This window comes from Chiloscyllium plagiosum, unplaced genomic scaffold, assembly GCF_037043375.1.
Source record: "Chiloscyllium plagiosum isolate Xiang-an unplaced genomic scaffold, Cpla_swu_hap1 HiC_scaffold_13, whole genome shotgun sequence".
Taxonomy (NCBI): Eukaryota; Metazoa; Chordata; class Chondrichthyes; order Orectolobiformes; family Hemiscylliidae; genus Chiloscyllium; species Chiloscyllium plagiosum.
This window is the reverse complement of record NW_028270151.1, coordinates 41,218,413-41,231,690: the sequence shown is the minus strand read 5'-3', so window position 1 is coordinate 41,231,690 and position 13,278 is coordinate 41,218,413. Positions and strand designations below refer to the sequence as shown.

Genomic DNA, 13,278 nt, shown 5'->3' with positions numbered 1-13,278 from the left:
AAGGTTGCTTTCAGGTCCATTTAAAATCTTTCTCACTCACTTTGAAAATATGCCTTCTGGTTTTGAACTCCCCTATCCTGGGGAAAAGACCATTGTGTTCATCTTATCTGTGTCTTTCATGATTTTATAAACCTCGAAGGTCATCTCTCAATCTCTTATGCACCAGTGAAAAACATCCCAGCGTATCCAGCCTTTCTTTATAACTCAAACTCTCCAGGGCCGGTAACATCCTGGTAAGTTGTTTCTGAACCCCCTCCAATTTAATAATATCCTTCCTATAGCAGGGCAACAAGAACTTCACACTATACTCCAAAAGCGGCTTCACCTGCGTCCTGTACAGCCTCAAGTTGATGTCCCAACTCCAATACTCAATGGTCTGAGGAATGAAGGCAATCGTGCTCAATTCCATCTGAACCATCCTGTTTATCTGCAGCACAACTTTCGAGAACCCCATGTCTGAACCCCATGTACCTGAACCCCATGGTCTCTTTGTTTGACAATACTACCAAAACAAAAATGGTGAAGGCAGGGTAGGAAGTGTTTGGGCTCTTTGCCAGAACACTACTGCTCCTACTCCCACTCACCTGGCTGGCCACATTCTTCTTTATTTTGTATTGTTCCTTCGTTTCTTTTTTGTACTAAAGTTCACTTTTTTCTTCTTTTCTGCGGTTATGGTGGAGGAAGGCACTTGTGAGGGCCTGCTGTGGTGGTGGCAGCAGTCCAGAAATCATTGCTTTTGTGGTCTCAGGACCAGCTTCAGCGGTGGCATCCCATAGCACTCCATCATCCCAGCTTGCCTTGGAGAGAACAAAAGATTAACTTTATCCTAACTTTGACTCAATTATTTCTTACAATTTCTGTAATTAGAATGGGGCTGTATTGTAGTGACTTTACACATCTCACTGCATTTTCATAAATACTGGTGATAATAAATTGTTATTGTTTTCTAATCTAACCAGGGTCTTACCATTGATTGTATATGTCCTGCCATTGTTTAGTTTTTACAAAAAGGGAAACCAGGCTTGACAAATCTGCTGGAATTCCTCAAGGATATAATGAGTAGCTGATCAGGTGGATCCAGTGGATATGGTTTATCTGTGCTTTCAAAAGGCTTTCGACAAACTCCCACAAGAGATTAATAAATAAAATTAACATGAATGGATTGGAGGTAGAGTATTTAGATGGATAGAAAATTGATTAGCAAACAGGAAACAGAGTAGGAATAAATGGTTCTTTTTCTGAAAGGCAGGCAAGGACTAGTCACGTACCACAGCATTCGGTACGAGGATTCCAGCCATTCACAATGCATGTTAATGATTTAGTTGAGGGAACTAAATGTAATGTCTCAAAATTTGCAAATGAACTAACTAGATGGAAGACTAAGCTCTGAGGAGAATGTAGAGATGTTGCAATGTGATATGGACAGGCTGAGTGAGTGGGCAAATGCATGGCAGATGCAGTATAATGTCGTTAAATATGACGCTATCCATTTTGATGACCAAAATAGGAAGGTAGATTATTATTGGCTGTAAATTAAGAGCAGGGAATGTTAAATGAGGCGTGGACATTCTCTTGTATCATTCATAGAAAGTAAGCAGGCAGTAAAGAAGGCAAACTGTATGTTGGCATTCATAGCAAGAGGATGTGAATACAGGAACAAGAATGTGTTGCTGCAATTATACTGGGCATTGGTGAAGCCTTACCTGGAACATTATGTGCAGTTTTGACCTCCTTACCTGAGGAATGGTGTTCTTGCTATAGAGAGAGTGCAGTGAAGGTTTACCAAATTGATTCCTGGGATGGCAGGATTCATGTATGAGAAGAGGTTGAATCAGTTCAGATTGTATTCGTTGGACTTTAGAAGAGGGAAATCTCATGGAAACCTGTGAAATTCTGATGGGAGGATGCTCCCAATGGTAGTGGAGTCCAGGATAAGGGGTAAACTGTGATGAGAAGAAATGTCTTCACCTAATGAGTGGTGAGCCTGTGGAATTCACTATTGCAGAACGTGTTTAAAGCTGAAGCATTGTGTTTTCAAGAAGGAGGTAGATATAGCTCTTGTGGCTAAAGGGATCACAGGATATAGGGAGAGGACAGGATTCACATATTGAGGTCGATGATCAGCCCTGGATCATATTGAATAGTAGAGCAGGCTTGAGAGGCTCAATGGCAACGCCTATCTTCTGTGTGTCTATGTTACTCTGAAATGTATGATTGTACGACTGCAATATATTATTGGAGCAAGTAACCTTTGCAGGCAATTTTCACAGTACTAGCAAGGTGAGGAATAGGAAGCGAGAGGAGTTCAACACGTGGCTACAGGAATGGTGCAGGAGGGAGATTTTTGGATTCCTGGATAATTGGGGCTCTTTCTGGGGTAGGTCAGACCTCTACAAACAGGATAGTCTTCACCTAAACCAGAGAGGTACCAATATCCTGGGGGACATTGCTAATGCTCTTCAGGTGGGTTTAAACTAATTCAGCAGGGGGATGGGAGCCCAAAGTGTAGTTCGAGTGTACAGGAGGTTAAGAGTAGTGGGGTCAGAAATAAGGTTTCAAGGTCACAAGAATGCACTGGCAAGCAGTAAGTTGGTTTGAAGTGTGTCTACTTCAATGCAAGGAGCATCCGAAATAAGGTGGGTGAACTTGCAGCAACCCACCTGGGATTTCAATGTTGTAGCCATTTCAGAGAGATGGGTAGAGCAGGGACAGGAATGGTTGCTGCAAGTTCCGGGGCCTCAGTAAGAACAGAGAAGGTAGTGCATTATTTGTCAAGGACAGTATTGCAGTTGCAGAAAGAACGTTTGAGGACTCATCCACTGAGGTAATATGGGCTGAGGTTAGAAACAGGAAAGGAGAGGTCACCCTGTTGGGAGTTTTCTGTAGGCCTTCGAATACTTTGAGAGATGTAGAGGAAAGGATAGCAAAGATCATTATCGATAGGAGTGAGATTTAAAGGGTAGTTGTTATGGGGGACTTTCTAAATATTGACTGGGAATACTATAGTTCAAGTGTGTTAGATGGGTCACTTTTTGTCCAATGTGTGTAGGCAGGTTTCCTGACACAGTATGTAGACAGACTAACAAGGGATGAGGCCACATTAGATTTGGTACTGGGTAATGAACCTGGGCAGGTTTTAGATTTGGAGGTCCATGAGCACTTTGGTGATAGTGACCACAATTCGGTTATGTTTACTTTAGCAATCAAAAGGGATAGGTATATACCATAGGGCAAGAGCTATGGCTGGGGAAAAGGCAATTATAATGTGATAAGGCAAGATTTAGGATGCTTGGGATGGGGAAGGAAACTGCAGGGATGGGCACAATTGAAATGTGGAGCTTATTCAGGGAACAGCTACGGTGGGTCCTCGGTAGGTATGTACCTGTCAGGGAGGGAGGAAATTGTCGATCGCAGAAGAGCCATGGTTTACTAAGGAAGATGAGTCTCTTTTTCAAGAGGAAGAAGAAGAAGCCTTATGTTAGGATGAGGTGTGAAGCCTCAGTTAGGGCACTTGAGAGTTACAAGTTAGCCAGGAATGACCTGAACAGAACAAAGAAGAACCAGGAGGGGACACATGAAGTCATTGGCAGATGGAATCAAGGAACACCCTGAAGCTTTCTGGAGGTATATCAGGAATACAAGAATAACTAAAGTAAGATGAGGGTCAAGATTAGAGTGGTGCTGGAAAAGCACAGCTGGTCAGGCAGCATCCGAAGAGCAGGAAAAATCGATGTTTCAGGCAAAAGCCCTTCATCAGAAAGGAGGCTGGGAGCCTCGGGGGTGGAGCGATAAATGGAAGGGGGTGGGGCTGGGGAGAAGGTAGCTGAGAATACAATAGGTGGATGAAGGTGGGGTGAAGGTGATAGGTCGGAGAGGAGGGTGGAGCGCATAGGTGGGAAGGAAGATTGACAGGTGGGACAGGTCATGAGGACGGTGCTGAGCTGGAAGGTTAGGGGACGGGAAATGAAGAAATTGATGAAGTCAACATTGATACCATGGGGTTGAAGAGTCCTGAGATGGAAGATGAGGCGTTCTTCCTCCAGGCGTCAGGTGGTGAGGGAGTGGTAATGGAGGAGGCCCAGAACCTGCATGTCCTCGGCAGAGTGGGAGGAGGAGTTGAAATTATTCGGCCACGGGGTGGTGGGGCTGAATGGTGCAGGTATCATGGAGATGTTCTCTGAAGCGCTCTGTGAGAAGGCGTCCAGTCTCCCCAGTGTAGGGGAGACCGCATTGGGAGCAACGGATACAATAAATGACATGTGGAAGGTGCGGGTGAAACTTTGATGGATGTGGAAGACTCTTTTGGAGTCTTGAACCGAGGTGAGTGGGGGGAGGTGTGGGCGCAGGTTTTGCAATTCTTGTGATGGCAAGGGAAGGTGCCAGCAGGGGAGGGTGGGTTGTTGCGGGGGGGGGGGGGGGCATGGACTTGATCAGATAGTTGCAGAAGGATGGTCTTTGCGGAAAGTGGATAGGGGTGTGGAGGGAAATATATCCCTGGTAGTGGGGTCCGTTTGAAGATGGCGGAAATGTCGGTGGACGATGTGAATTATGTGGAGGTTGGTGGCGTGGAAGGTGAGGACTCGGGGTTTCTGTCCTTGTTGCGATTGGAGGGATGGGGTTTGAGGGCAGAGGTGCAGGACGTGGATGAGATGCATTGGAGGGCATCTTCAACCACATAAAGAACAAAGAAACTTTACAGCCCAGGATCAGGCCTTTCAGCCCTCCAAGCCTGAGCCGATCCAAATGTACTTTCAAAACCTGTCGGTCAATTCCTAAGCATCTGTATCCCTCTGCTCCCCACCTACTCATGCATCTGTCCAGACGCACTTTAAATGAATTATATTGATTCATTTAAGGTGCGTCTGGACAGATGCATGAGTAGGTGGGGAGCAGAGGGATACAGATGCTTAGGAATTGACCGACAGGTTTTGATAGTACATTTGGATCGGCTCAGGCTTGGAGGGCTGAAAGGCCTGTTCCTGGGCTGTAAAGTTCCAAACGACCACTACCCTTCGTGTGAAGTACTTGCCGTGTGTAAAGTACTTGCCCTTAAACTTTCCATCTCTCACTTTGAAAGCGTGACCTCTCGTTATTGAATCCTTCACCCTGGGAAAAAGCTTGTCTCTATCCACCCTGTCTATACTCTTCATGATTTTGTAAACCTCAATCAAGTCCCCCCTCAATCTCCTTTTTTCTATTGAAAATAAGCCTAATCTACTCAACCTCTCTTCATAGCTAGCACCTTCCACACCAGGCAACATCCTCGTAAACCTTCTCTGCACCCTCTCCAAAGCATCCAAATCCTTTTGGTAATGTGGCGCCTAGAACTGTAGACAGTATTCTAAATGCGGCTGAACCAATGTCTTGTACAATTTTAACATGACTTGTCAGCTCTTATACTCAATACCCCGTCCGATGAAAGCAAGCATACCATATGTCTTCTTGACCACTTGATCCACCTGTGCAGCAACCTTCAGGGTACAATGGACCTGCACTCCCAGATCTCTCTGCCCATCAACTTTTCCCAAGCTCTTCCATTCATTGTATGATTCGTTCTAGAATTAGACATGCCTAAATGCATCACCTCACATTTGTCTGGATTGAAAGCCATCTGCCACTTTTCCGCCCAACTCTCCAGCGTATCTATGTCCTCCTGTATTCTCCAACAGTCTCCTTATGCTTTCTGCCACTCCACCAATCTTTGTGTCATCTGCAAACTTGCTGACCACATGGGAGGGGAAGTTGCGATCTTTAAAGAAGGAAGCCATTTGGTGTGTTCTATGGTGGAACTGGTCCTCCTGGGAGCTAATACGGCGGAGGTGGAGGAATTGGGAATACGGAATGGCATTTTTGCAGGAGGTAGGATGGGAGGAGGTGTAATCCAGGTAGCTGTGGGAGTCGGTGGGTTTGTAAAAAAATGTCAGTGTTGAGTCAGTCATTGTTGATGGAGATGGAGAGGTCCAGGAAGGGGAGGGATGTGTCAGAGATGGTCCAGGTGAATTTAAGGTCTACCTTTGCACTCTCAGCTACCTTCTCCCTAGCCCCACCCCCCTCTCATTTATCTCTCCACCCCTGAGGCTCCCAGCCTCATTCCTGATGAAAGGCTTTTGCCCGAAACGTCGATTTTTCCTACTCCCCGGTTGCTGCCTGACCTGCTGTGCTTTTCCAGAACCACTCTAATCTCCAGCATCTGCAGTACCCATGTCTGCCTAGATTAGGGCCAACCAGGATAGTTGTGGGAAGTTGTGCGTGGAGTCAGAGGAGATAGGGGAATCGCTAAATGAAATTTTCCGTCAGTTTTCACCCGAGTAAAAGACAATGTTGTCAAGGGGAATACTGAGATACAGGCTACTAGATTAGATGGGATTGAGGTTCACAAGGAGGAGGTGTTAGTAATTCTGGAAAGTGTGAAAATGGATAGTCCCCTGGGTCAGATGGAATTTGTCCTAGTATTCTCTGTGAAGCCAGGGAGGAGATTGCTGAGCCTTTGGCTTTGATCTTTGTGACATCATTGTCTACAGGAATAGTGCCAGAAAACTGGAGGATAGCAAATGTTGTTCAAGAAGGTGAGTAGAGACAACCCTGCTAATTATAGACCAGTTAGCCTTACTTCAGTTAAGGGCAAAGTGTTGGAAAAGGATATAAGAGATAGGATTTATAGGAATAAGTTGATTAGGGATAGTCAACACAGTTTCGTGAAGGGTAGGTCGTGCCTCAAACTTTATTGAGTTATTTGAAAAAGTGACCAAACAGGTGGATGAGGGTAAAGCAGTTAATGTGGTGTATGTGGATTCAATAAGGCATTATATTGGCAGGCTGTTGTGCAACATATGGAGGCATGGGTTTGAGGGTAATTTAGTGGTTTGGATCAGAAATTGGCTACCTGCAAAAAGGGTGGTGATTAATGGGAAATGTTCATCCTGGAGTTCAGTTACTAATGGTATATTGCAAGGCTCTGTTTTGGGTCCACTGCTGTTTGTCATTTTTATAAATGACCTGGATGAGGGCATAGAAGGATGGGTTAGTAAATTTGCAGATGACACTAAGGTTGGTAGAGCTGTGGATAGTGCAGAAGGATGTTGTAGGTTACAGAGGGACATAGATATGCTGCAGAGCTGGGCTGAGAGGTGGCAAATGGAGTTTAATGTGGAAATGTGTGAAATGCTTCACTTTGGAAGGAGTAACAGGGATGCAGAGTACAGGGCGAATGGGAAGATTCTTGATAGTGTAGATGAGCAGAGAGAGCTCGGTATCTATGTGCGCAGATCCCTGAAGGTTGCCACTCAGGTTGATAGGGTTGTTAAGAAGACATACGGTGTGTTTGCTTTTACTGGTAGAGGGATTGAGTTTCAGACCCACAAGGTCATGCCGCAGCTGTACAAAACTCTGGTGCGGCCGCACTTGGAGTGTTGCATACAGTTCTGGTCACCAGATTATAGGAAGGATGTGGAAGCTTTGGAAAGGATGCAGAAGAGATTTACGAGTATGTTGCCTGGTATGGAGGGAAGGTCTTTATGAAAAAAGGCTCAGGGACGTGAGGCTGTTTTGGTTAGAGAGAAGAAGATTGAGGCGTGACTTAATAGAGACATATAAGATAATCAGAGGGTTAGATAGGATGGACAATGAGAGCCTTTTTCCTCGAATGGTGATGGCTAGCGCGAGGAGCATAGCTTTAAATTGAAGGGTGATAGATATAGGTTGGTTCTATACTCTGTGTGTGGTGGTGGCATGGAACGCAACAGTAGTAGACTCACAACTTTAGGGGCATTTGAATGATCATTGGGTAGATATATGGACGAAAATGGAATAGGTTAGATGGGCTTCAGATTGGTTTCACAAGTCAGTGCAACATCGAGGTCCGAAGAGCCTGTACTGCGCTGTAATGTTCTATGTACGTCTCGTTAAGACAAGATCAAAGAACTGTAGATTTTAGGAATATAACAACTTACTCTTGAAAAAAGTTCGTTTCAGTTACACACCACAAAGTTTTATAGAATGTGGATAGAAATATCTTTTCTTTGATTTTCAACAGGAAGATCTGCTTAAAGCATTTGATGATGGAAACGGAAAGGTATTTTTCAAGCTGTGGGAACAGCACATTTTGCCTCAAACTGGAGTTGATGAGCAGCTGCCTCAGAAATTGGAGTTTTACCTTCAAGTTCATTTTGCTATCTTTCCTCTGAAGAATTCTAGAAAGTCTGTAAGTTGCAAAGAAACGTAGATCTTTGTTAAACATGTACTAATATGTTGAGTGAAATTTGTACTAAAAATTCTCTTAATTTTTGATTAATGTATTTAGCAATGCTTCAGTTTTTGCTTTTAAAAAAATATTATTTTAATATTATTAACATTTTAATTGCAGAAGCTAATATTCTTATCATATTTAAAAAGAGATTTAGACAATTGATTTGTAAGATATATTTTCAAATGCTATTAAAGGTATGGAGGTCATATTTCAGGCTCTCTCTCTCTCTGTCTCTCTCTCTCTCTCTCTCTGTCTCTCTCTATTAGGGCACTGTATTGGCAGCCATTCTAAAGAAATATCCTGGGTATTTAAGAATGGTACAGGAATACTCAAAATACGTGGGACAGAGGCAGGGGGAAAGTCTGGATGTGGAAACTGAGAGGCTAAGGTTTATTGTTAGGTAGCTCCGAAATAGGAGGCGATGGCCCAGGAAGGAACTGTGTTTCAGTGTTATGTTGTGCCAGGGATGAGTCTGGAGAGTGCCTTTTTGTTCTTGGTGCTGTCACAAAGCTGGTCCTTTTTTCTAAAAGCTATTCCTTGTCTCGGATACTGTGTCCTTGATTTTTTCAGAGAGGTTGTAAAATACTCAGAGCTCCGAAATGGCTGGGTTGGGTACAAAGATAAAAGGGTATTGAGAGGCGTTTTTGTTGATATGTAAACAGATGAGACTATCGGCCATAGCTTTTATGTTTAGAAGTGACCTGTATAATGAAAAGGGAGTGGCCAGTCCTGGAAACTGAAGTTAAGTGAGAATCATTTCAGCAGTGAGCTATGTGGAAACAGGCTGCTAGACTCTCTCTGTCTCTTTCTGCCCTACTAACTTTGAACTGTAAACCTTTGTTTCGTTTTTTTGCTCTCTGTTTAAGGGGTTTGTTTATTGGGACTGTTGTGTATATTCAGAACAGCACGATTTGGGATAGTCTGAGTTCTGTGGGTATTCTATATTCTGTTCTTTGTGTTTCATTCCGTAATTTACTCAAACAAATTGCAAAGTTATGGTCTGGGCTGCCTGCTTAAGAATGTTTTGAGTGGTCTGGCCTCGTACATAACAGTGCAGGGGTTCTGGGAGAGAGAGGGAGACTTTAAGCGGGGAAGAGTGTGATGTAAATTTCAAGGGAGCAGAAGGGCTGAAAATGCAGTAGAGAGTACAGTTTCAAACTTGTGAACAAGGGAGCATTTAGCTAACTCAGAATTAGGAAAACTTGAAATCACTAAGGTAATGAGTTACTTGCAAATGAATATGGTGTCTCTAGCTTAATTTTCCGTATATTAGGAGCTACTGTAAAAGAAGGATTATAGTAGAAGCATTTGTTATGAGCACAGTGCCAGTTTTTAAATTTAAATCTGTGATTGAGATCTGAGATGCAGTTAGAGGGATAATAACAGCTATTCGAAATATTTCACCTTTGTGAAAATGCAATGGAAACCTTTAGCTGTGATCTCACTAGCCAGTGGAAGACATATTTAATGGAATAGAGGTATGTGTCAGTTATTTTGAAAACTATTTTGCTAACTTATGCTTGTTATGTTGTAGCAATTTAAGTACTGTGCTATCCAGGAAACAAGCACTCCCTTTGTGTTATGGTTTTAAGTTTACTGGGGTTGATGCTCATTGACGATATTGATGAATTCTTCTAATTCTGCCTCTTTGAGACCCAATTACTCCATATGTCAACAAATAAAAAGATAATGTTACTGTCTGACTGCATCATCTAATATAGGAGTTATTGAAAATTAGAGAGCTATCCCTGCAATTCTAAAAGGTGTATGTATGTGTCTATCTATATTTGATCTCTCAACTTAGGATCAGAGATATAATTAACAGTTACCACTGCATATGAGATATTTTGAAGTATTGACAGTCGTGTTGGCAGTAAGGAAAGCAAAATGATAGATGATGGCAATGGACTACAATGAGTTAATAAAATTTAACTTTCTCTCAGGACAGCAATTTTCTGAGTAAAGTATACAGTGCACTGGTCTGGCTGCTGTTCCAATGTTTTAAAAAAATGTAACCAGCAGATGGTGGTGTCTTACCACTTTTCAAAGTGTCATATTATCACAAAAATGAGTTTATCACCATTGTTTGCAACAGGCAGCTTAACAGTATGAAACGTATAAATAAAGATTCCTTGTTAGTTCGAAGCAAAGTAGACAAACCAGAAGTCTAAAGTTCAATGCACACAAGTTTGTATTGCTTTAAGTTTATCTTAGCTAGTGTGACAATCAAAGAAAGTGATCACTTTAATGATTGCTATCTCTCCTATAATCACATCTGAGCAAGAGTACTTTTCCCCGTAAGGGGGAAAGAAAAATTAGCAAGTGTCTTAAGAGAATAGTATCCAAATTGTAAGAAGGTGGAAGTGTTTTCAACGACCTTCAGCCAGAGGTGCTAAGTGGATGAGCCTTCCACTGAGGGCCGCAACATCACAGATGCCAATTTTCTGTGCCCACATCCAAGAAGGTATGAACCAGGCCTGGACTGACAAGTGGCAAGTTATGTTTGTGCCACACACATGCAATGACCATTATGACAAGAGAGACTGTAAACATCTCCCCTTGATATTCAAAGCCATTACCATCATTGTCTTTCCTATGATCAATGTTGTAGGCGACTGCATTCACCAGAAAGTCAACTGAATCGAATACAAAAATACTGTGGCTGAAGGTGTTGATCAGAGGCTGCAGATGATTCATTCCCTGACTCCCCAAAGCTTCCTTACCATGTATAAGGTATAATTCAGGAGTGAGATGGTATAGTCTCCCTTGCCTAAATGAATGCAGCTGCAACAACATACAATCTCTCGTTCATCCATGATGAACAGCTTGCTTGATCATCACGCTATTAATTACCTTCACTATTCAATTCCTCCATTACTGCTGCAATGTCTACCTTGTACATTGTCAAGAAAGATGCAATGCAGCGTCTCGGTCAAAGTTTTTTTGACATTACTTTGAAGACAAGTGCCCTCATCACTTAGAACCATGGTTTCTAACACACACAATCATAATTGACAGATTGATAGCAGAGTCTCTCACAACTGATCTCATTGTTCACCCATGTTCCCTCACCATGTATGTTTGACAATTGATGTCACCACTTGCCTGCTTTCTGTCACTATACATATGTCAGTCATCATGCAGCTGCATGACCTCCACATCGGGAAGCTACACACTAGAAGAAAGTAAGTACAGTTAATAGTGTTTACCAGCTTGTTACATCGAATGTCAGCTTGGTTGAGTTGGACCATCATTGCTCCCATAAAACATACGTTCCCCTGCAATGCAAGCAAATGAATAAGAAATATGCTAGGAACTAAGGTGTGAAACCAGTATATTACATTACTACAATGCAGGAGGTTGTTCAGTCCATCATGTCAATGCGGACTTTCAGCAAGAGCAGCTCAGCTAGTCCCTGTCCTCTGCCAATATGCTGTAGACCTGCAGTTATTTTCTCCATAAGCTAATTATATAATGAGATTAGGGTGAGATCAGTTGTCACAGCTGAAAATGTGTTGCTGGAAAAGCGCAGCAGGTCAGGCAGCATCCAAGGAACAGGAGAATCGACGTTTCGGGCATAAGCCCTTCTTCAGGGCTGATCTCCAGCATCTGCAGTCCTCACTTTCTCCTCTGAGATCAGTTGTCAGGCATGCAGGCTAAAGAAATGCAGTGTCACAAAGCTGGTTTCTTTTTTCTAAACCATGATCCTGCATGTTTATAGTTAGTATAGTGTATCTGTGTGTTTAAAAAATGTGTTGCTGGAAATGTGCAGCAGGTCAGGCAGCATCCAAGAAGCAGGAGAGTCGACGTTTCGGGCATAAGCCCTTCTTCAGGAATGAGGAGGGTATGCCAAGCAGGCTAAGATAAAAGGTAGGGAGGAGGGACTTGGGGGAGGGGCGTTGGGAATGCAATAGGTGGAAGGAGGTTAAGGTGAGGGTGATAGGCCGGAGAGGGGGTGGGGCGGAGAGGTCGGGAAGAAGATTGCAGGTCAAGAAGGCGTTACTGAGTCCGACGGTTGGGACTGTGATAAGGTGGGGGGAGGGGAAATGAAGCTGGAAAAATTTGCAACACCATGGCAAGACCATGGCAACACGACCTTGGCCGCCTCCATCGCCAGACCACGGCAACACGTCGCCTGGTGGAAGAGCGCCTCATCTTCCGCCTGGGAACCCGCCAACCACAAGGGATGAATGCAGATTTCTCCAGCTTCCTCATTTCCCCTCCCCCCACCTTATCTCAGTCCCAACCCTCGGACGCAGCACCGCCTTCTTGACCTGCAATCTTCTTCCCGACTTCTCCGCCCCCACCCCCTCTTGGCCTATCATCCTCACCTTAACCTCCTTCCACCTATCGCATTCCCAACGCCCCTCCCCCAAGTCCCTCCTTCCTATCTTTTATCTTAGCCTGCTTGGCACACCCTCCTCATTCCTGAAGAAGGGCTTATGCCCGAAACGTCGATTCTCCTGCTTCTTGGATGCTGCCTGACCTGCTGCGCTTTTCCAGCAACACATTTTTCAGCTCTGATCTCCAGCATCTGCAGTCCTCACTTTCTCCTATCTGTGTGTTTAGACCACCAACAGGGGCTATGAAGGGTTTTAAAAATGAAGCCATCTTTTGGTATTGATGGTTCATTTTTTAAAAGGGTGGAGGTGTCACAAAGCAGGTTCCTTTTTTCTAAAAGCTGTTCCCTTTTCTCAAGGATACTATGTCCTTGGTTTTTATCAGAGGGGTAATAAACCGCTCTTGGTGCCAATTAGTCTGATTCGGTACAGAGATTAAAGGGTATCGAAAGGTCATTTTGTTTATATGTAAACAGATGAGACTTCAGGCCAAAGTGGTCATGTTTTAGGAGTGACCTGTATAATAAAAGGGTTGTGGTCAGCTCTCCAGCTGAGCAGTTCAGTTCAGAACTAGTTGGGAGTTCAACAGTGAGCTGTGTGAAAACAAACTCTTTCTCTGCCCTTCTAACTTCAACCTGTAAGCATGTGTTCCATTTGTACTGGTTTTAAAGGGGGTTTGCTTACTGGGACTGT

The 13,278-nt window shown here is 43.6% G+C and overlaps 1 protein-coding gene across 9 annotated transcripts in view; it reads left to right on the top strand.

The window, feature by feature from the left end:
• Positions 1-13,278, top strand: part of armc9 (armadillo repeat containing 9) — a 146,777-nt gene that overhangs the window by 12,766 nt on the left and 120,733 nt on the right. For all 9 annotated transcript variants that reach the window (XR_015759179.1, XM_087993555.1, XM_087993553.1 and 6 more), the window contains exon 4: positions 8,033-8,200. Coding sequence is in view for 8 of the 9 variants with exons in the window: in XM_087993555.1 (XP_087849681.1) it covers positions 8,033-8,200 (168 nt within the window). In the remaining variant the exon portion in view is untranslated. The remainder of the gene's footprint in view (positions 1-8,032; positions 8,201-13,278) is intronic.